This window comes from Ovis canadensis, chromosome 9 (genome assembly GCF_042477335.2).
Source record: "Ovis canadensis isolate MfBH-ARS-UI-01 breed Bighorn chromosome 9, ARS-UI_OviCan_v2, whole genome shotgun sequence".
In the NCBI taxonomy this organism is placed as follows: domain Eukaryota; kingdom Metazoa; phylum Chordata; class Mammalia; order Artiodactyla; family Bovidae; genus Ovis; species Ovis canadensis.
In genome coordinates, this window is record NC_091253.1 from 89134126 (window position 1) to 89156700 (window position 22575).

Here is a 22575-nt window from a genome sequence, read left to right on the forward strand (position 1 = left end):
AGTGACAGCTCTTTTATCCTCACAGCATCCTGTGGAGAGAGGAGGGCAGGGATAGTCACGCCCAATGGATACATGAAGAAACGAAGTTTGACAGTGCGGCCCAAGGTCACACAGCCACTCGGCGACACGTCTGAGCCAGGAAGCGTCCTGAGTGGTCCTCCTCCACAGTATGAAAGCTTCTGTTCTCTGCTTCCTTCCTGTCATTAGCTCCCTGAGAAGCTTCCTATAAAGTTGCAATCAGTGACTACAGATTCCTCTGGAAGGATTTGATTTAGCAATCAAATTTCAGAGGAAGAAGTTGAGCCTTGGGTACAAGTTGTACAAGCTCAACCTACTGAGCAAAAAGCATGTTGAGTGTAGAAATGATGCACACGTGCGTTCCATTCTTACAAAAGCAGAAGCATGAACGAACGGCTCAGGAAGACATAATGGGCAGAACTGCAGCCGTGGTCCCCGCAGAAGGACACCGCCATGTGAAGGCAAACATAGCCTCGTGTAGGGTGCCCCACAGAGCCAGGCCCTGGACCCACGGGCATCCCAGGAATCGGTCTTGCAAACAGAACTTCCTGCTAAAGGCAGAAAAGCCCCTCCTCCTGGAGGAATAATGAGGAGTGAGTTCTCCTTTACCCCTGTGGAAGCCCCAAGTTATCTCAGGAATCTGTGATGTTCAGTTCAGTTCAGTTCAGTCACTCAGCCGTGTCTGACTCTGTGACCCCATGAACCACAGCACGCAAGGCCTCCCTGTCCATCACCAACTCCCGGAGCCTACCCAAACCCATGTCCATTGAGTCAATGATGCCATCCAACCATCTCATCCTCTGTCGTCCCCTTCTCCTCCTGCCCTCAATCTTTCCCAGCATCAGGGTCTTTTCAAATGAGTCAGCTCTTTGCATCAGGTGGCCAAAGTATTGGAGTTTCAGCTTCAACATCAGTCCTTCCTATGAACACCCAGGACTGATCTCCTTTAGGATGGACTGGTTGGATCTCCGTGCAGTCCAAGGGACTCTCAAGAGTCTTCTCCAACAACACAGTTCAAAAGCATCAATTCCCTCAAATCAACCTCTGCCGCAGATGAGGTTTTTTTTGTCCTTTTTTAAAACTAAAGAAGGGCCATCCTGCCCACTGGAGCAGAGTATCACAAAAAAAAGTATACCATGTCAAGACCCCCCGAAAATAGGGGTTAACACCTCAGAATCTCACAGAGGGTGGAAATCCTGACCCCGTGCTCATCTCCTGCCCACTTCACTGAGCTCATGTGTCCCCGTCTCTCCCTCTTGGGGCTGTGATGGTTCATTTTATGAGCCACTTTGGCTAGGTTATGGCACCTGGTTGTTGCATAAAACACTGGTCTAAATGTTGCTGTGAAGGTACTTCTTTAGATGAGATAATATTTAAATCACGAGCCTTTAAGTAAAGCAGAATATCCTCCATAATATGGGTGGGCCCTATTTTGAAGACCTTTAGAGAGAAAAAGACTGAATTTCCCCCAGAGAAGAGGAAATTCTGCTTCCAGACTGCCTTCAGATTGGAGCTGCAGTATCAGCTCTTCCCTGGGCCACCAACCCACCCAGCAGATTCCTTATCTATCTATTGATCTATCATCTATCCACAAACACACATATACACACACACACACTTTATTGGTTCTCTGGAGAACCCTGAGCAATATACCTTCTAAGAAAACTCTCGTAATCTGTTCTGAGTGACCCACCGAAGTAAATGTTAATGGATAATCCAGATCCCCGCCCCCTCCCCCCCAAAAAAAAAAACCCCCTTCATTCCTTCTCTCACCTTCTGCCCTTACTTACAAGGTTTTCCAAGAAGAAAAATCGCTACAACTATGCTTTGACCCTCACCGTGATTGCTGACTCAGATTCTAATCCCTTCCAATGACTAGCCAGGCACTCTGCTAGGCTCTGCGCATCCACACAACTCCTGTGGAAAGGGGCTACAACTGGGAGAAGTGAAAGCAGCGAAGAGCCTGACAACTCAGGACCCTGGCTGAGAAATTCCTGAAGCACTGAGGGTCCAGTGTACTGATCACGAGCACAGCAGTTTCAGAGCATCCAAGGCAGGAACTTAAAATAGTGACGCTGATTATAACAGAAAACTTCCAACGTTAAAAGAAGCTCCCTAACTGTCCTGAGCTGAAGCGACTTACTTCGGCAGCGTTTCCCGTCCTCGGCCAGCCGGAATCCCTCCATGCACTTGCAGACGTACGACTCCCCCGTGCTCACACAAGCGTGCTCACAGCCATGGTCCACTGCTTGGCAGACATCTTTCCCTGAGGACAGCAAGGTTAAAAATTTCACTAATGTCAGTTTCCCCTGGGCTTCACCTGGGAGGATGCATCCTTTTCAGCCCCTGGACTCCAGGCCCATCTGAGCTCAGCAGGTCTACCTCGGGCTCACTCTCCGAGCTTCCTCACTGTCACAGCCACCGCCATCCACCAGCACCTACTTCAGTGTCTTGTAAAAACGCAGTCCATCACGGGCCTTCCGCAGGCGCTGGTATGATTACTTAGGACGTTAAACCTCAATTTGGACTGGTGATGCCGAAATCTAGTTTTGAGTTTTTCCCTGACAACGTGCCTTTGGAGAATCACTTAACCTCTTGCAGGTTTCCCTTTCCTTTATGAAAAATGAGAGTAATACTTCCAGGTACCCATCTTTTCTTTAAATGCATCAATATGAGTTTCTCTTAATAAAGAGAGCTTTGAGAAGCTTGAGAAGATGACTGACAAGGGCAGGAATCATTTGCTCAGGGTTACACACTCCCCTTTGACTTGATGGAGACGTGTCTTAGCCCTGTGGAAGAGGCCTTGCTTTCTGAGATGTAAGAATGGGCTCATCAAAAGGGGGCCTCTAAGAGGGATTTGTGCCACCAGAAACAATAGCAACAATATTGTTAAAGATAAAGAAGCAGAGGCTCAGAGAAGTTACGCTGCTTGCCTAGCTAATAAATGGCAGGGCTGGAAGCTGAGAGAGCCCGGGCTTCGGGCTGGACATCCTTCCAGTAGAGCACACTGTTTCTTGTCACGGGGCGTGTCACGTTCAGCTGTGGCTCTGGCGTTGACTTTTGTCACTTGTCCATTTGTTTGTTTTCTTTTTAATAGGCTCTCTCTCTCTTTTTAGGACTGTTCTAGATCTATGGAAAATTGAGAAGACAGTACACAGATTCCCTATAAACTGCATACCCAGATTCCCCTAGTATCAACATCTTACATCAGTGTGATATGCTTGTTATGATGAATGGACCAATACTGATACAGTAATATCAAAGAAAGCCCATAGTTAATTTACATTTCCTTAGTTTTCAACCTGATGTCAGGTTTTTGTTTTTTTTTTTTCTGATCTAGGATCCCACATTACACTTACTGGTCTTGTGGCAATGGTTTTAGAGAGTAACTGATTTATACAGAGATCAGGCTGGTAGATTTCAGGCAGAGATCAGACATAATAATTGGAACCCACTCCAATAGGAACTTACTTCTGCAGGTCTTCCCATCTTCACGGAGTATATACCCTTCAAAGCATCGGCACACGAAAGAGTCTCCACTGCTTACACATGAATGCTCACAACCATGCTTGCCCAAAGCACAAGCGTCCAGTTCTGAGAAGCCAGGTGGAAACAGAGAAACAAAAGAAGGAAATGATTCATACATCAGTGACTTCTTTCATCTCTTAAGATATTTCAGACACCTTAAATGAAAGCAGTATTTTATCCTAGAGGGTACATTTCAAAATAGAAAGCATGTCTATGAGCAAAATGTCCTAATATATAAAAAGCACATAAAATAAAATAATACTGTCATCTCTGTAGGAAAAATGATCGAAAGACACGGAAAGACAAGTTATAAAAGGAGAGCTAGAAATGGCCTATAAATATTAGGAAATAAGTTCCACATCATTGATTATCATGTAACCATAATGTCAGATTATCAGATAACCATCATTATCTGCGTATCTGCTTATGTGTGCATGTATGCGTCCTACTTTGGTCATCCCTCCCTCCATCCATTCAGTCATTCATTTGTTCACTGATCTGTGGAATATTTTGTGAGTTCCGTCTCTCTGAGTCAGGCACTCTTCCAGTCTCTGGGGACGTAACAATGAGTAACACCAAGTTTCTGCTTTTGTGAAGCTTACATGTGGTGGCAGGGGTGGAAGGAAAGAAGGGCAAGACAGACAGACAAAGGTATATGTCAGGAGAAGGTGCTCCAGAGAAAAGCAGGATGAGGGTGATGGCAGGATGGAGGGGGCCTGCTGATTTGGAGCGTGTGGAGGGCTTATTCTTTTCCATGCCATGTCAGAGAAGGTGACACTGAGCAGAGCCCTGGAGAAAGAGACGAGTGAATGCACGGTGCTTGAAAAGAATGACACCCAAGGAAGTACAGCATCCGCAAACAGTGGCAGGAGCGGGTGCGGCTGGTTTCAGGAAAGGGAAGGAGATCAGGGGACCAGGCAGGCGATGAGCCAGGACAGACATCGTGGGAGTCACACGCGGTGGTTGCATCTAAGTCAGAAGGGGTCACACGCGGTGGTTGCATCTAAGTCAGAAGGGGTCACTGGAGGGTTCTGAGCAGTGGAGTGACATGAACTGACTTTTTCCTTAAAGGACCACCGTGCACAGAAAGGGCCATGGGTAAGGCTGGAGCAAGGAGAGTGGGAAGAGAGCCACTGCACTGGTGGCCCAGACAGGTGGGTAAGAGGGTCAGACTGCGGCTGGACTTTGAAGGCAGAGCCTGCAAGCTTTGTTGATGGGTTAGTACAAAGAGTCCATCTTCACATGGATATGACAGAAGAGTCATGGGTGACCCTGAGGTCCTAGGGCTGAGCCACTGAAGAATGGCATCGCCATAGACGGGGCTGGGGCAGCTTCTGTGACAGCAGGCTGTAAAATCCAGGCTGATATGTTAAAGCCTGATACTGAGGACAGATGGAAAGGGACTTTTTCTAAGAACCAAACATAATTCTGAGAGTCAACACCATCATTTCAGATGGAGCAGAATTTCTACGGTGGCTTTGAAGTGAGGTTTTAAAATGAATGCTCCAAAGCGCATAATCACTTTTATAGCCAGGCACAGACCATACACTTTTTTCTAAGGCATTTTTGCAGTATTTTTATTGGAGGGGAGTCTTGAGAACTACCCTATGGGTTAATTAAAGCAGCTGTTGTTATTCTCATTTACCAGCCAGGGAAACTATGCTTTGGGAAGATTAATGGCTTGCCAACATCAGTTGCTAATAAGTGACAGCACCAGATTAAAAATGTAATCTTCTGATAATAAATACCATGTTTTCCTCAGCTACACTGCGTTGCTATACTCTAAAGTAAGCTTCCAAACATGAAGGGAATTTTGTCTTCGTTTGGGCAGAAGGGCCGCCAAAATCTGAACAGTGGGAAAGCGTTGTATCAACTGAAATTATAACTGCAGACGAGAGTCAAAGCAGAGCTGGCCCTTGCTCTTTGCTCGGAACATGACTTACTTCTCCGGGCACAATCTAGACTCATTATTGATGCAGAACATTTCTCGATGGCTTGGGGTAATCCCTCACGTAGTGTTGAGTGGAAATACAATTGAGTGATCCATAATACAGACAGCTGGCTGGCTGTGGAGGTGAGCGGTTTTTTTTCTTCACCATGAATTTATATTAAGAATACTCCATTTTCCAATGTAATAAAATAGCTATAACTCTTTCAGGCCAGCCTTGTCAAGCCATAATGCAGACAGGCCCCCCTGAGCACGCCCCTTCTTTCTGGAGCATCCCCCATGCCCTGTCCTGTCTCTGTAGCTTCATCTCAGGCTGCAGCTTTGAAGAGTGATTGAGTCTTTCCACAAGGATCCTGAAAGGTCATTGGCCCCCCAGGCTCTTTCAGGACGAGTCTGTACTTGGCAGAGGGGCACTGCTTTCCTCTCTCGGGAGCCTGCTGAGCCTGAAAGCACTGTTCTCAGGGGGCATCCTCACCATTGGCTGCAGACGATCCTGGGAGCTCCCAGCCCAGCCTCTGAGCTCTCCTGGGCTTTTGTACTAATAGCTGCTTGGAAATTTTGTTGTGTGCATGCTTTAAAAGCATGTAGAGAATTTGAGTTTTTAACTTTTCCCTTCTTACCCGCTCAGGGCATCTGATCAAGAGACTAGAGCAATGGTTCTCCATCTCAGGGGAACACCAGTCACCTGCAGAGATTATTTGAAAGGCAAAATGGGCCCATGATTCAAAATTCAAACATACTAAGGGGAGATGTCCCCTTTGGAGGGGGTATCTGGTGGTATCTGCCTAAAGTACAAAAGGTACCTTTGACCTGGCAGCTTCACTTCTGGGATCCTCTCCTGCAGATACCCGGGCACCATATGAAGAGATATACTTTCAAGTCATTCACAGCAGCATCGCTTGTAATAATGAAAAGTGGGAAACAATCCAGATGTCCACGACTACTCAGGAGACAAGCTGAACAAATATTCTACACAATGAGACGCTGTGCTTAGTCACTCAGTCATGTTTGACTCTTTGTGACCCCATGGACTGCAGCCCGCCAGCTTCCTCTGTCCATGGGGATTCTCCAGGCAAGAATATTGGAGTGGGTTGCCATGCCCCTCCTCCAGGGGATCTTCCCAACCCAGGGATCGAACCCAGGTCTCCTGCAGTGCAGGCAGATTCTTTACCAATTGAGCCACCAGGGAAGCCCAAGAATACTGGAGTGGGTAGCCCATCCCTTCTCCAAGGGACCTTCTCGACCCAGGAACTGAGCCAGGGTCTCCTGCATTGCAGGTAGATTCTTTACCAGCTGAGCCACCAGGGAAACCCAAGAATACTGGAGTGGGTAGCCTATCCTTCTCCAAGGGATCTTCTTGACCCAGGAACTGAACCAGGGTCTCCTGCATTGCAAGCAGATTCTTTACCAGCTGAGCTACCAGGGAAATCCCAATGAGACGCTAAGCAGCTGTAAATAAAATAAGGAAGTTGTTTATGTAATGGTTTGAAGAAATCTCCAATAAATATCATTGAGTGAAGAAAAAAAGGCATAGAATGTGGTACATAGTGCACCGTTTTGTGTGTGCCTAAGGAAATGGGAAAAATATAAACAGATATTTGTATTGGCTTTTATTCATATAAAGAAAAGTGAAAGTGAAAATCGCTCAGTCGTGTCCGACCCTTTGTGATCCCATGGACTATACAGTCCATGAAATTCTCCAGCCCAGAATACTGGAGTGGGTAGCCGTTCCTTTCTCCAAGAGATCCTTCCAAACCAGGGGTCGAACCCAGGTCTCCGGCATTGCAGGTGGATTCTTTACCAGCTGAGCCACCAGGGAAGCCCCAAAGAAACAGGAACAGAATGGAAATAAAATGGAATGTTAGCTATCCATTGTAGAGAAGGCAATGGCACCCCACTCCAGCACTCTTGCCTGGCAAGTCCCATGGACAGAGAAGCCTGGTGGGCTGCACTTCATGGGGTTGCTAGGAGTCGGACATAACTGAGCGACTTCACTTTCACTTTTCACTTTCATGCACTGGAGAAGGAAATGGCAACCCACTCCAGTGTTCTTGCCTGGAGAATCCCAGGGACGGGGGAGCCTGGTGGGCTGCCGTCTCTGGGGTCGCACAGAATCGGACACGACTGAAGCGACTTAGCAGCAGCAGCAGCAGCTATCCGTTGCTGTGAATCAAGGTATGCCAACACTTAGCAGCTTAAGGCAACATGTGTGATGTCACACAGTTTCTGAGGGCCTGGAAGCCAGCCGTGGCTCAGCTGGGAGGTTCTGGCTCAGAGTGTCTTGTGAGGCTGCAGTCAAGCTGGTCCCCTGGGGGCTGCATTGATCCCAAGGTTCCACTGGAGCTGGAGGATCTGCTTCTGAGCTCAGTGGTGTGTGCACTGGCCTCAGTTCCTCCCTGGCGGTTGACCGAAGGCTTCAGTCCCTCAACATGTGGGCCTCTCCACAGGGCTGCTCCCAACACAGCTTCCCTTAGAGTGAAGCCAATACGACTTCAAGAAGCCAGAGAGAGCTCGCAGAAAGCAGCCACAGCGTCTGATAACTTCACTGGAGACGTGACACAGCACCGCTATTTCCATATGCTGTCGGTCACGCAGGTGGACAGTGAAGGAGGGAAGGAACACACGTGTGTGAATCCAGGAGGGGCCGCCCTGGATGGAGGCTGCCCACCACCTGTTACCTGGGAACCAGAGGGAGGCAGGGGGATGGAAGGGTGGGCAAGAGTGGGAGCCAAACTCCTTAATGAACGTCTTTTCGTATTGTTTTGATTTTTAAACTATGTATACCTTTTAACATTCTACAAATAAAATCAGATTTAAACAGACAAAAAAATTCTTATACAAGTACCCTTCTCTCTCACCTTTGACACCCTATGTCATTATTTTTTAAAGGCAGTACCGTGATTCATTTAACCAGTTTCTTATTGGAAGGGCACTGAGGTGGTTCCTAGGCTTTACAGTTACAATTGTTACTGCAGGGGATACTCGTGTGCCTGTAGTTTTGCATACAACGGGAAAGCAAGTCCGAAAGATAAACATCTAGAAGTAGGACTGCCTCACTAAAGGGTAGGAACATTTACCCCCGGATAAATATTTTTCAAATTGTCCTGCAAGGAGGTTGCATCAATCAACGTAAAATAATCTCTATTTCGGGAGGTCCAGGGACGTTTTATAAAGCCCCACGGATGACACCAACAAACTGCCAGTAGTAAGATGCAAGCGTGGGACCCAGAACGTAGGTTCAGAGACCTTCCCAAGTGTCCAGAGGGGTGATGCCACTCCTCCAGCATCATGAACCACCTGCCATCATCCTTCTCCTGGGCTGTTACTCTACCTACCAACTAGGTCTTCACAGGCCTGCTTCACCCCCTGCAGCCCACTCTCCTGGACTCAGCCAGAGTGCTCTTCTAAAGCGTGCTTGCAGACATCCCTCCCTCCGTCTGCCTGACACCCTTTAGTGCCTCCTGAGAGTCTGGCTAGGACTCACTGGTGAGGTTCGCAGGACCTGCCCGCTGCCTCATCTCAGCCACGCTCCCCCCACCTCTGAGTACTTTCTTTCAGTATCTCAGGACCAAGCCAGAAAGTGAAAGGAGCTCAGTCATGTCCGACTCTTTGCAACCTCCATGGACTATAGTCCATGGAATTCTCCAGGTCAGAATACTGGAGTGGGAAGCTTTTCCCTTCCTCCAGGGGATCTTCCTAACCCAGGGACCAAACCCTCGGGTCTCCTGCATCGCAGGCAGATTCTTTACCAGCTGAGACACTAGCAAAGCCCAAGAATACTGGAGTGGGCAGCCTATCCCTTCTCCAGTGGATCTTCCTGACCCAGGAATCCAACCGGGGTCTCCTGCACTGCAGAGGGATTCTTTACTAGTTGAGTCACCAGGGAAGCCCGCCAAGCCCGAAGCCCTCCCCCTACAGGGCTCTGCCCAGCCGATGATCTGCTGCCTCCACCTCCTCTAGGTGTCTTCTGGGACCTCCCTGCACAGAGCCGCACAGCCCCAGGCCCCTGCTCCCTCTGGTAATGTCACAGCTAGCAGCAGTAGTATTAGTCACTCAGTCATGTCTGACTCTTTGCGACCCCGTGGACTGTAGCCCACCAGGCTCCTCTATCCGTGGGATTCTCCAGACAAGAATACTTGAGTGGGTTGCCATTCCCTTCTCCAGGGGATCTTCCTGACCCAGGGAATCAAACCTAGGTCTCCTGCACTGCAGGCAGATTCTTTACCATCTGAGCTATAGGAAAGCCAAGCATCACAGCTATCACCAAACACTTACTAGTTGCTCTGGACCTATGCCCGCCTCCTCACTGGACGACGCTTACACGGGCTCTGACCTCCAGGGGACCACGGGCTGCACCTGCCCTCCTCTGCTGCGTCTCCCAGCTCCTAACTTAATGCCTGGCCTCCACAGCAGGTCCTCAGCAAATGCCTGCTGAGTTAAAGGAAACATTTCCTCAGCTTTCTACTCTGAAAACCAAGGGTCACGAGAGTTTTAAATGAGAACCCACGCCGTGTGGATGGTGGCAGTCAGCAGGGCTCCCCTTTCTCTCCCTCCTTCCAGCCTTGCAGAGTGCGATTCACATTTGTTCAGCAAAACATCCAGTTTCTGCACATCAGGGACATTCCTGTCACTCATAATTAAAGAACCACACATGGTAAATTAGAGAAGGCCAAAGTTGTACTCTAGCTAACTCCCCGACCACAGGCTTTCAGCTGCCTTTCAGTCACCAAGTCTGGAAACCAGCTTGGAGTCAGCATCTCTCTGGAGCTAAGGGTACTCCCTGCTGGGAAAGCATGTCAGTGGTTCCCTAACAGGCAAAGAGAGCCAACATCCCTGACTCACGATTACAGGGGGCCTTCAGCCTGGGGAGAATGGTGGGCACTCCGACAAGAGTTCATTCATTCAGTGAGTGTTTATGGAGCCCTTACCCTGCCAGCCTCTACCCTCATTCTCAGGCTGGAAGGGACCCTGGGGACGAACTGATCCAACACCTTCCTTTAAAGTCACAGAAACTGAAGGACACAGAGCGGGCGTGACTTTCCCAAAGCCCCTTGCCCTGCAGAGATGATTAGTCTCAGCCGTGCTGGGGGCAGAGGTGTGATTAGATCACAGGTCTGTCACCTCTGTGGTCCAGGGGTCATCCTCACCCAGCAGACTCAGCAGAGGCTGCTCAGATAGGCTGATAGATTCTCAGAAGGCAAACTAAAACAGTTTTCTCAAGGGAAGCTGAACCTCCAAATAGCATAATGTAACTCTAAATGCTGCAGTGGTCTGTCTCAGTGGCTCCTCCTGGCTCACATCTCTCCAGTCTCCTCTCAACTCAGCACTCGGTACTTACTACTCAGTACTCAATACTTAGTACTCAGTACTTAGTACTCCGTACCCTCAGCTTCTTTCAGTTCACTCTCTGGACCCTGGCTGGCATGTTCTATTTCCTGTGCCTAGGAAGACCACCCCCTCCATTTTAGCCCTTTGGGGCTGCTCTAACAAAACACTTCAGACTGAGTAGCTAGCTTATAAACAACAGAAATGTATTGTTCACAGTTCTGGAAGCTGGAAGTCTGAGGTCAGGATGTCAGCAAGGTTGGGTGAGAGCCCTCTTCTAGGTCACAGACTTCTTGTATCCTTACATGGCAGAAGGGACTGGAGAGCTCTGTGGGCAGGGATCTCATTCACGCAGGCTCCATCCTCATGACCTAATCACTTCCTAACAGCCTTGCCTCCTAACACCATCACCTTCCACGGTTAGACTTTCAACATATGAATTTGGGGGTGGGGGCACAAATATTCAGTCCATAACACCCTCCGTCTCTGCATAGCTCCCTCCATCAGTCTCTAAAGGTCAGATCAAACACCTCTTTCTCAGGAAGACTTCCTCTGGACCAGGTGAGGGTCCCCCTGCCAGATGCCCCATGACACCTCTCCTTCCCCCATCATAACTCTCATCACACAGAATGGAAGATCCATCCTTAATATCCTTCTTCCTCGAGAAATTTTAAACTCTCTCAGGGCAAAAACTGAACCTGCATCAACCCCACAGTGGCCCAGGGTCAGCACAAGATGACCAGCACAACACAGGTCCACAGGAAGTGCTTCGTGGAAACTGAGCATCAGTGAGCCAGAAGTACCTAGACTCGAATCCAGAGACGAGAGTGAGTACAGACGGAACCACCACTTCATGTGACGTGGGTGTAAGGACTTAGCAGAGATCTCAGGATGCAAGAATGAAACATCTTCCCTTTAGAGAAGGATCCTCTTTTTTAAAAAAAAAAACAAAAAACATGTCAGAAGGCAGGTCTACATATTAATTAAAGCCTTATCATGAAGGGGGTCTGCACCACTCGTGATCAAGCCGAGCAGACGCTTTAGGACATAGCACAGGTTTTAGGGCCTGAGTCTCACAGCCCCACACACTGATACAGTCTGTTCCTCACATCTGGATTCCACATCTGGTGACTCATGCACGGGCTGTGGTGCAGCAATCATGGGGTAATGTGTTCCGAGGACTCACACCTCTGTGGTGATGACAGACAGCAATTCTGTGTCTGGGGCTCCACGTAGGAGGTTAATAAAACCAACCCCAACCCCAGAGGGAGAAAGCCACAGTGGCCGCCTGCCAAGAGGGTGACCAAGGCTGAGAGACAGAATTACACCATTTGCTGGCATTTAAAAAAATAATAAATCTAGCAGCAGCCATTCATTTGCTAACTCTGTGTAGGTTTTTTTTTTTTTTTTTCCTCAGACAAACCAGAAGCAGCTCAACTGAGACATATTTTTAGAGGTCACCCCGGGTAAGAGATTCTGAAGTCAGGGGACCCCAGTCTTAGCCCCGACTCTGTTGTCGACCCCCAGGGTCAGCCTGGGCGGCATCAGTTTTCTCCCCATGCCACAAAAGAAAGAAAAGATCTCCAAGTTTCCTTCTGTTCCTTTCAACTTCTAATGTAAATACATGAGGATAAAGTGGTCTTTTCTCTGCAGTCTCTGTGATGGACTGAATTGTGTTCTCCTCAAATTCCGAGTTGAAGCCCAAAACCTCAATGTGCTGGTATTTGGAGGTGGGGCCTTTGGGAGGTGACTAGGGTTAGATGAGGTTATGAGCGTGGGACCCCCACGATGGGATTAGTGCCCTTCTAACAAGAGACAACAAGAGAGCATATTCTCTATGTGTGTGTCTGTGTATGATGGGAGGGCACAGCAGGAAGGCAGACATCTGCAAGCTCAGAGGAGGGTTCTCACCAGAGCTGACCACACTGGCATCTTGATCTTGGACGTCCAGCCTCCAGAACTGCAGATAATTGCATTTTGGCTGTTAAGTCACCAAGCATGCAGTTTTTGATACTGCCTAAATACAGTAACACACTGCTCTTGTCTTGCTCAGGGTTGCTTCGGTCCGTCAAAGTCAGGAGGCCTCAGGTAGGAAAAAGCCTTTGCACACCCGCCTCTGGTGGCCAGTGTAGGAGTATCCCCAGCTGAAATGCCCAGTGCTCTATGCTTGTCACTCAGATCTGTATCAGCACCAGCCACTTGCTAGAGGAAGGTAGCGCCTGGGCTCTTGAGTCTGACTCCTCCCAGCTAGTCACCACATGGAGGGCAGGCCAGGCCTACCAGGAGTGGGTTTCCAGGCTACCTTAGCCCTCTCCTAGTGTGGGGCCGTCTAACAGTGGGAAGTAAGATTTCAACAAGAGTACCTTCAGGTTTATGGCAATTTACAAGTTTCCCAAGCACTTCAGTGAACGTCTTTCCCTGTGCCACAAAGTGACCCTGAGAAGGAGGCATAAATGATCATTCCCAGTTTATAGGTGAACAGTCAGATGCAGGCAAGAGACCTAAGAAATGTGGGTTTGGTCCCTGGGTCAGGAAGATCCCCTGGAGGAGGGCATGGCAATCCACTCCAGTATTCTTGCCTGGAAAATCCCATAGACAGAGGAGCCTGGCAGGTTATAACCCAGAGGGTCACAGAGTCAGACACGACTTTAGAAACTTAGCATGCATGCAGTCAGATCCAGAGAGGTCAGTTCCCTCCCAAGATTTAAGCCCACTCATCGGGCTCTTAGTTCAGTGTTCTTTCTGCTCTGCCATGCTGATTCTAGATCTGTGCACAGATGGCCACAGGGAAGGGTCCTGATGGGGTCTCACTGCAGCAGGTGGAGCAGAGCTGCTCCCAGCAGGCCAGGAGGGCAGGAAGTTCCCCGTGGAGGTGATGCTGGCCCTGGGCTGGGTTTCTGCCAGCAGAGGTGGGATATGGAAGTTGTCCTAAGTGGAGACAGGCTGGGCTGGAGGTTCAGGCCCTGCTCAGAGAAGAGGGGAGCTGCCTCCTTTGAAGAACCGGAGGGAACGGGGAAGAAGACCTGGGTGGGGCTCAGGAGATGGAGGAAGGTGCTCTCTGCCACCTGCCAAGTCAAGGTCCACTGAAGGGTCCGGAACAGAAGATGGACCCTGTGCCAGGTGCCACAGGATGAAAACACAGGTGGTCTCTGCCCATTCACTCAACATTCGTTGAACTTTATGGAGTATTTCCTGTGGGTAAGGCCTGGAACTCAGTCTCTGAGTAAGGGTCTCTAACCTCCAGAAGCTCGCAGGCCTGTGGGCTGTGTGCTCCATACACATCTAGACTAGCGAGTCTTTCCTGATGCTGAGATGGGCTTGAAGTAGGTTTATTTCAGAAATTTCCAGGAGGTAGAGATGGGAGGAGTCTTCTCAGCTGCAGCTTGCAGGAGAGACCCCCTGATTTCCCTCCCCACCTCAACCCCATTAAGGGTTGTGGAACAACCCTCCAAGGGGTGATCTCAGCTTTGGGGTCAGGGGACCAAGAGGAAGGGAGGGTGGGGTCACTCCAGAGGCCAGAAAGCCCAAGGTGCCTGCAGGGCTGTGAGAATAACAGGGTCCATTCCTTCCAGGGCCCTGGGAAACTGCGCCTGCTCACCATGCTTCCAAGAACCTTCCAGAAAGTGAGCGGAGTATTCTTCAGGCCACCTGCTATCAAGGTGGTAAGTGGAGGCTGCCTTTATGAAGGGCCAAGGATACCCATATCTGCTGAGCAGGCCTGGCTGAACTCCAACGGGCTCCCCACCCACAGCCCAGCATGATTTCAAAAAAGATGCAGTCATGGTGTCAGGCTCTTTGTGATTTGGGACAGAGCTGGGAAACACACATTCCCAACCCCAGTTTACTGTGGCCACACTGAAAACACAGCCCATGATTACAGAACAGGGCAGCTAGACAGAATCAACCCGGGGCAGACACAGGCTTCAAATAGGGGACAAGCTCAACAGATACGTGTCAGAACGCGGGTCAAATGCATCTCTTACAAATACCACCACTGTCTGTGTGTGCGCTCAGTCATGTCTGACTCTGCAACTCCATGGACTACAGCCCTCCAGGCTCCTCTGTCCATGGGATTTCCCAGGCAAGAGTGTTAAGAGTGGATTACCATTTCCTTTTCCAACTGAGCTATCAAGGGGCCCTGACTTCTCTGTTGGCTCAGACGGTAAAGTGTCTGCCTACAATGCAGGAGACCCAGGTTTGATCCCCAGGCTGGGAAGATCCCCTGGAGAAGGAAATGGCAACACACTCCAGTACTCTTGCCTAGAAAATCCCATGGACGGAGGAGCCTGGTAGGCTACAGTCCATGGGTTTGGAAAGAGTCGGACATGACTGAGTGACTCACTTTCTTTCACCATTTCCTACTCCAACCACTGCCTGCTGCTGTTGCTGCTGCTAAGTCGCTTCAGTCGTGTCTGACTCTGTATGACCCCAGAGACGGCAGCCCACCAGGCTCCCCTGTCCCTGGGATTCTCCAGGCAAGAACACTGGAGTGGGTTGCCATTTCCTCTTCCAATGCATGAAAGTGAAAAGTGAAAGTGAAGTCGCTCAGTCGTGTCCGACTCTTAGCGACCCCATGGACTGCAGCCTACCAGGTACCTTCGTCCATTGGATTTTCCAGGCAAGGGTACTGGAGTCGGTTGCCACTGCCTTCTCCAACCATTGCCCAAGGATAGGATAATTCTAACTCATCTGACCATCTCACGTAGACACACCATATATAATAAACAAATACATATCAAAATTCACTTCTAATGGTATTGTTGCACATTTACCCAAATGGATGATATCACTGTATCATTAGCTACAAGCCCTATAAATGAGAAGATGGATATTTGAAAGTGTCAGTGGCCATAACAGATGTGGCTCGAAGAAGGGAGTGGGACACGCAATTGTAAGGAAGAGGGGCAGCATTTGTTTGGAAGGGTCATGAAAATTTCTTAGATGTCCTGCAATTATCTTATAGTCAGGTCTTGGTTATCACAGCAATGGGGAGGTCCAAACAAATGCATGGATAATCTAAGATGATGAGAATTAAAATAAGTCAGCTAAAAAGCAGGCTTCTGGCCTTGGCATGCAGTCAAATGTACATGCAATTCCACACACCCACCCTTTCTGCACCCTGATGTCCAGCTCCTCCCTGTGCTGGCTGTGCTGGCCAGGACAGCCGGGCAGGCAGCCACAAGCAAGCCATAAAACTCAAGACTCCATCCCAAACGGGGGAAACCTTTTCTCACAGCCGGCGGAGTTAGAGAGGCACACCCAGCTATGCAATCAGGGCACCTGCCCAAGTGAACAGATGACATAAAAAGGTGGACATGTTAGGTTGTGACCACAGTTCTATCAGTGGTCAGGGAACCTGGTCCTATGGAAAGACTAGCAGGACCCGCAAGGTACATGGCAATCCTGTTCCTCCACTTTTGACCCCTTCTCTCAAAATGACTATTTTTAAGTCTTAATCTTTGTCCGCTTGGAAACAGGACTGCAAGGCAGAAAACATAGCACCCTTCAGTGAAGAGGAGGGCATCTGGGAGCTTTTTTTTTTTTTTTAAGTAATGGAGACAGGAATTGGGACCAGCTGCCGGGAAATACGTCCCCAGGGAACTTCACTGCCAACCTCACCGAACCCCCCACCCATCTGCTGCCAAATTATCTGGATTGGGGGAGGGGACGGGGTTCTCAGGAGCCTCCCCTTCTCGCAGAAATGACTTTGGAGTCACAAGAGTCCAGAGTCTGAACCCACCCCGTAACAGCTGGTCACTAGGCTTTTCACTTGGTCTGAAGGTGAGGATTCTGCTGAGGTTGAGACCCAGAGAAAGCACGCGCTCAGCGGGCAGCGCAGCCGAAAGTCCGCAGTCAGGAAGGCATCTACTTCACTATAACTCATGCCCGCTCAGAAATGACCACGGGCCGGGAAGGAAGAGGCAGAAGCCGTCTTGGGGCAGGAAAGCGGCAGCCACCGAGGCTGACATCGCTGGGAGGGGGCTTTCGCACACGTTCAGCCATGAACCCGGGGTCGGGGAGGGGCAGACCCACCCGTGGTCACTGTCCTCGGCACCCCCTACCCACGATCGCCCGTGCCGGGTCCCCCTCTTCCGACGTCACAACACTCACTGGCACAGGTCTTGCCGTCACTCCGGAGCATGTGTCCCTCGGGACATTCGCAGACGAAGGATCTGTCCGTGTTGACGCAGGAGTACTCGCAACCGTGGTGGCTCAGCAAGCAGTAATCCACTCCTGCAAAATCCCACAGCCAGGGAATCAGATCACGGACCTGCGTGCCCCCCTAACCCTCCTCCTCCTGCCCCGGGAAGGCGCGCGGTCCCCAGGGGACAGCCCCACCATCTCCCCCGGAGCAACGAGCAGAGGACAGAGGGGAGCCCGCCTTCCCCTACGGCCGTCACGTTCTCCACGCAGGTGGCAAAGCTCTTCCCTGTGAGAGAAGCACAAAGGGCACTCACGCGAGCAGGTCTTGAGGTCGTCGTTGATGAGGAAGCCTTCCGAACACTGGCACACGAACGAGTCCTCCGTGTTGAGACACAGCTGCTCACAGCCGTGGTCCTGCTCGGCGCAGTGATCCACCCCTGCGGGCGACCACACAGGGAAAACCCCTGAAGTAAGCCAGGAGGGCATCAGAGAACAAAACCACCTCCCCAGGGAGCGGCTGCCCGGCAGTTTCACTCCGTTGATGCCCCAAAGAGAGAGGTGTATGGTTTCCTTCCTGTGCCACCAGCCTGGTTTTATTTCGTATTTCTTTGAGGAGTAAGGTGCATGGGACTCCAGCCAAGGCGGTAAGGACAGCAGCCCTCTGCACCTGGGCCAGGTCTGGGCATCACCTGCAATCTCCGGGGGCACCGCTGCGAGAAGGTGCCCTCCCCATGGCACAGAGAGGAGAACCATGTTCAGGAAGGTGGAGCCGCGGACCCCACCGGCTCCCTGAGGCTGACAGCCCTGTCTCAGGATTGGGGAGGGCTCCACGCCACACTATTTGGGCTCAAATCCCACCTCCCCCTACTGACTTCCCAGCTGTGAGATGCTTGCTGGGCGGTCATTTGGCCTCTCTGCCAGCATCTCATGACTTGAGAAATGGGGTTGAGGCTCGCTTTTTTCTAGGAACATGGTGGGAAGAGTGGATTCACCTAAAACCCTCAGAACAGTGGCTGGCACGCATAATCACTTTGTGAATGCCTGTCATTACAAAGTATATGGTTAGGGGAGAAAGAACTGCATAGTTCCTTTGTATCTGAAAGAGAAAAAGTGCTGTTATCCCCCATAACCAGGACATCCAGATTCAGAAAACAAACCAACGCCAAGGCCTTGCGTGTGTGGCCAGTCCTGGCACCCGAGCCCTGCACAGCTGGCCCAGCTAGGATAACAGACACACAGCTGCGGTGAACTGGTTCCCACCAGACAGCCCTGCAGGCTGCCTCCCAGATTTCCTTGATGGAGAAAATGCACACCCGGAGACTGGAGAGACACTGGAGGCCTTGTGCAGGGCCATGGGGTGGACCTCTTTGACTCCCACAGGGCCTGGGACTATGCCTTCTGGAACATTCCACCTGTGGCTGTGCCTACTGTAAACATTCACAAAATCTCAAGAGCCAGAGACTTCTATTCACATCTTAGTTCACCATTTACCCGTCACGTGATCCTGGGAAACGTAACTTAATCTCCTTCCGCTTGTTTCCCCGACTTTAAATGGGGGTAAGAATATTGATGCCTCACTGGGATCTGGTGCAGATAAAGTGAGTGAGTACTTGGGAAGTGATCCCAGCCACGCCTACATGGAGCAAGCACCTCATAAGGGCTTCCTATCGTGATGGTTTGTGGGCTCCCTGAGCCCCCATGGAGAATAGGATTACCAGGCTATCTCTGGGGACCCCTAGGAAGAAATAGCTGGGTTTATACTTTTTTGAAGCCGACTAGATGGTCCTTCTTACTAGATTCCAGAAAGAAAAGATGGCTCAATCTCTTCTGCTCCAAGGCGTGCAGGGAGGGGGAGGCAGGTCACGGGCCCTGGGGCTCTACGTGGGCTCGTCCAGGTCACGACTAGCCTGCCCTGGGATGCCTGTCAGAGCTGTCAGCTGGCAGGCCCCACGCTCCTGGAAGAGAAGGCAGGCAGGCTGTACACAGATCCATCTTCACCGGGGCGTCTCCTCGTCAAGCGGAAGGACCCTTGTTCACCACTGGCTTCTCACAAGGACTCAGAGACTTCCAGAGGCAAGTGCAGAGCAGTGCCAACTCTCTGATTCAAAAATGCTTTGACTTCCGAGACTGATGCTTCGAAAGCCCGATCGAGGACTCTGTTTCCTCTGAAGACCGAAAGGGGCACGAGGTCTCCCGAGGACTGCTCTGCACCTAATACTTCATCTGTGAAGCTTCCCCTCCAGGCGGTGGAGGGTCCAAATACTGAACAGCTGTACTGTTCTCACTCACAATCTATCTCTGTCCCCAAAGCTGGAGCAGATGTGCAGCTCGCTGGGTGGAAAGCTACACAAAGGGCCCCTTCTGTGCCAGCCGTGTCACCAAGCCCCTCGCTGGCACCCCCCAGGGTCAGGGCGTCCCCCGCCGTGTCACGCGCCCCACCCCTGCTGGCTTGGACCAGTGGAGACTGTGCCTCGTAAAAAAGAGATGGAACCATCCAGCTGGCACATCCTGCAAGTTTCCATGTTGACATCACCAGACCGAGTTGTGTTTCGCCTCTTACACAAGAAAATGAAGACAACGCTTCATAAAAAGTCCCATGTTTCTCAGCTTGCCCTCAGATGAGGTCTGCAGTGGCCCAAGGGCCTTCTGAGGTCTGTCTCTTTTCTGGTTCCTGTCCCAGGCTCTGTGGCAACAAAGAGCTCTTATTTTTAATTGTATGTTTTCCTTGTGTCAAGCATTGTGCTAAGAGGTTGAAATAGTCCTCATGATTCCCCTTAACAACTCCAGAAAATCAATGCTGTTATCATCTTCCCTTTTTTTAAATGGATGGGAAAGTCAAAGCTTGGAGAACTTTAATACCTTACCTGGGGTCACATGTCTAGTATGAGGCAGAGTCTGGATGAAATCAGGCTGGTCTGACTTAATCAAGGCTCTCAAGAGCAAATGGTAATATTAGCTAATATTTGTGTGTGTGTTAGTTGCTCAGTCATGTCCAACTCTTTGCGACCCCATGGACTGTAGCCCGCCAGGCTCCTCTGTCCATGGAATTCTCCAGGCAAGAATACTGGAGTGGGTAATCATTCCCTTCTCCAGGGGATCTTCCTGATTCAGAGCTCGAACCCAGGACTCCTGCATTGCAGGCAGATTCCTTACCATCTGTGCCACCAGGGAAGCCTAGTTAATATTTACTGGGCTTTTATTATGTGTCTAGCAGCATTTTTCTAAGTGTTTTCTACATGCTGATTCTTTCACTCTTCACAATCCAGTCTCTGAGGTAAGCAGCATGAGTAGTCCCATTTTACAGACGATGAAACTGAGGCCAGGAAAGTTAAGGCTGCTGGACCATCAGGCTCATAGGAAACCCAGGAGCTTCAGAAGTGACTGACTGCTATTGAGCCCCGGGGCCTGTGTGTGAACCTGGCCCTCCCATGAGCCCCTGACCCGGGGACACTCACGGCTGCAGGTCTTGCCATTGGGGTCCAGGGTGTAGCCCCGGCGGCAGCGGCAGTAGTAGCCCTCCTCCGTGTTGATGCATTCGTGCTCACAGCCCGGCTTGTTCAGTGCGCAGTAGTTGATCCCTGAAGGGAGAAAGGGCAAACATTCCTTCAGGCTTGGGGCTTCTCCCAGGGCTGAGGTTGGCCCCTCCCAGCAAATATTCAGTAAGGAAGGTGCTCCACGGGACACAGATGGCAGCTCCAGTTCTGCACGAGCTTGTTTGGGAGAACCTGGCACCTGGGGTATGTCCCTCTGCACTCTCCAGCAGGGGTCTCCTCCTCAATAGATGGCCAAAACGCTGGTGAAATGGTTAGGAGAAGCACACTGATTGAAACCGCCCACCCTGACCAGGCACCATAGTAACCATTTGCATGAGTTGTTTTATGACAGGAGATCCTGATAAGGAATACAGAACTAATAAGCCACCACCAACCAGAAGAATTCGGGAAAGGTCGAAAGGAGACACCACGTGTCCATCCACTTCCCAGAGTCCCTCTTGCTAGCACCCATCTTGGCTGAGCGATGTGTGCGCCACCAGGAAAGACTGAATTAGAATGATTGGCCAAAGACCACCTGGAAACTAATCCCATCACCATAAAACCCGAGACTGCGAGCCACGCAGCGGAGCAGTTCTCCTGGGTTCCCTTACCCTACTGCTCTCCACCCGGGTGCCCTTTCCCAGTAAAATCTCTTGCTTTGTCAGCACATGTGTCTCCTCGGATAATTCATTTCCAAGTGTTAGACAAGAGCCCAGTTTCAGGCCTTGGAAGGGGTCCCCCTTCCTGCAACAAAATGGGTTGAGCACCACGGTTCCCAGCCCATCTCCTCCCAAGAATGATGGAAACGCTGGGAAAATTCAATCTCTTCTGCCAGTTAACCTGATTACTAGGGCTCAAAGCATGTATGGAGCTGCTGCCGGCAGTGACATCTGACAACGACATGGGATGGCACAAGGCAGAATAAACAGCAGCTGATCTTGCAAGATACCCAGCGATTTTGGACAGGCAGGAAAAAGCAGTTATATTAAGAAGGGTCCAAAGCCCCACTGGGTTCTGGGTGACAGCGTGACACCATCCATAATCAAGAAACTGGAGAAGACACATCTCTGAGGCTGGCCCAGGTTGTTACAGCTCTGCCCTATTCACCCCCATCCAAGCTGCATTTCTGCCGGCAGACATCGGCAGCATCAGCACCAGCAGTCAATTAGCAGTTTCATTTTCTGGTAGAAAATGCTAAAACCGCAAGCTGGATCACCCCCACCCCCTCCCCCACAGAGAAGGTAATGGAAGAGACGAAGAACTATAAAGGGAAATAAAATGAGCTTGCGGAAGGCCTCTATGAGACTGGTCACCAACCTCAGGGGCTGAGCTGGAGCCATTTAGCTGCATTGTTCTTTTTCCCGGGGATGCAGCAGACACTGTTGGTTGCCTTGCCAACAAGCATTACCCTGTCTTCCTGAAACCAGAACCCTGACCCCCCCAGGCATGAGTCATGAGTAGTATAAGCCAGCCTGGCAAGCATGTTCTCCTTTGCCAGGAATTGGTCTAGAGGTGGGAAGATGCCTAGTTCTCGCCAACGAGACAGAAGAATTTATTGCGGCCCCTAGGAAAGATGTCTCTTCCTGAGAAGACAAAGATGTATGAAAAGAAATGAAATGAAACCCATACTCAAAGGACCTCAGACCATCCCGTAAAGGGTCCATGCTGTGCCCTCCCACATGACTGGTGGATGGAACTTTCCATGCGCAGAGAAGTGGCTGCAGACTGCATACAGAGAGGACTCCCATGACCCGCAGGGGCTGGCCTGAGAGAAGAGACACCGCCACGAGCCGCAGGCCCTGGGCACGCTCTCTGTGCTTCACCCCTTCTGCACAAGGAGAGGCAGACAGTTGTTCACTGTGTGCGGCTATCAGTTCACCAACAGCCTCACCTGTGTGAAACGGACGCGAACGTCAGAAAACAAGGAGTGAGATTCCGTGAAGAAAAACAGACCTAGCAATAAAACACCGGCCACAGGCAAAGAGACAAAGAGCCAAGTAAAGAGGCACAGAACACAAAGGGCCCCACAGACTGGGCCACGTAGTGCAGGACCTACAGGAATGTCTCCATCACACCATC

General features: G+C 50.4%; 1 protein-coding gene and 1 long non-coding RNA gene across 4 annotated transcripts in view; one reads left to right on the forward strand and one right to left on the reverse strand.

Annotated features, from left to right (window-relative positions):
- The window catches only part of MATN2 (matrilin 2), a 166610-nt gene that overhangs the window by 13328 nt on the left and 130707 nt on the right, over positions 1–22575 (reverse strand). For all 3 annotated transcript variants that reach the window (XM_069600544.1, XM_069600543.1, XM_069600542.1), the window contains 5 exons: positions 20419–20541; positions 17278–17400; positions 16931–17053; positions 3490–3612; positions 2162–2284 (listed from right to left, as the gene is read on the reverse strand). In XM_069600544.1, the coding sequence (XP_069456645.1) occupies positions 2162–2284; positions 3490–3612; positions 16931–17053; positions 17278–17400; positions 20419–20541 (615 nt within the window). The remainder of the gene's footprint in view (positions 1–2161; positions 2285–3489; positions 3613–16930; positions 17054–17277; positions 17401–20418; positions 20542–22575) is intronic.
- LOC138445952 (uncharacterized) lies at positions 26–2733 on the forward strand. The gene is made up of 2 exons (XR_011259062.1): positions 26–167; positions 1812–2733. It is a non-coding gene; the product is annotated as an uncharacterized lncRNA (long non-coding RNA).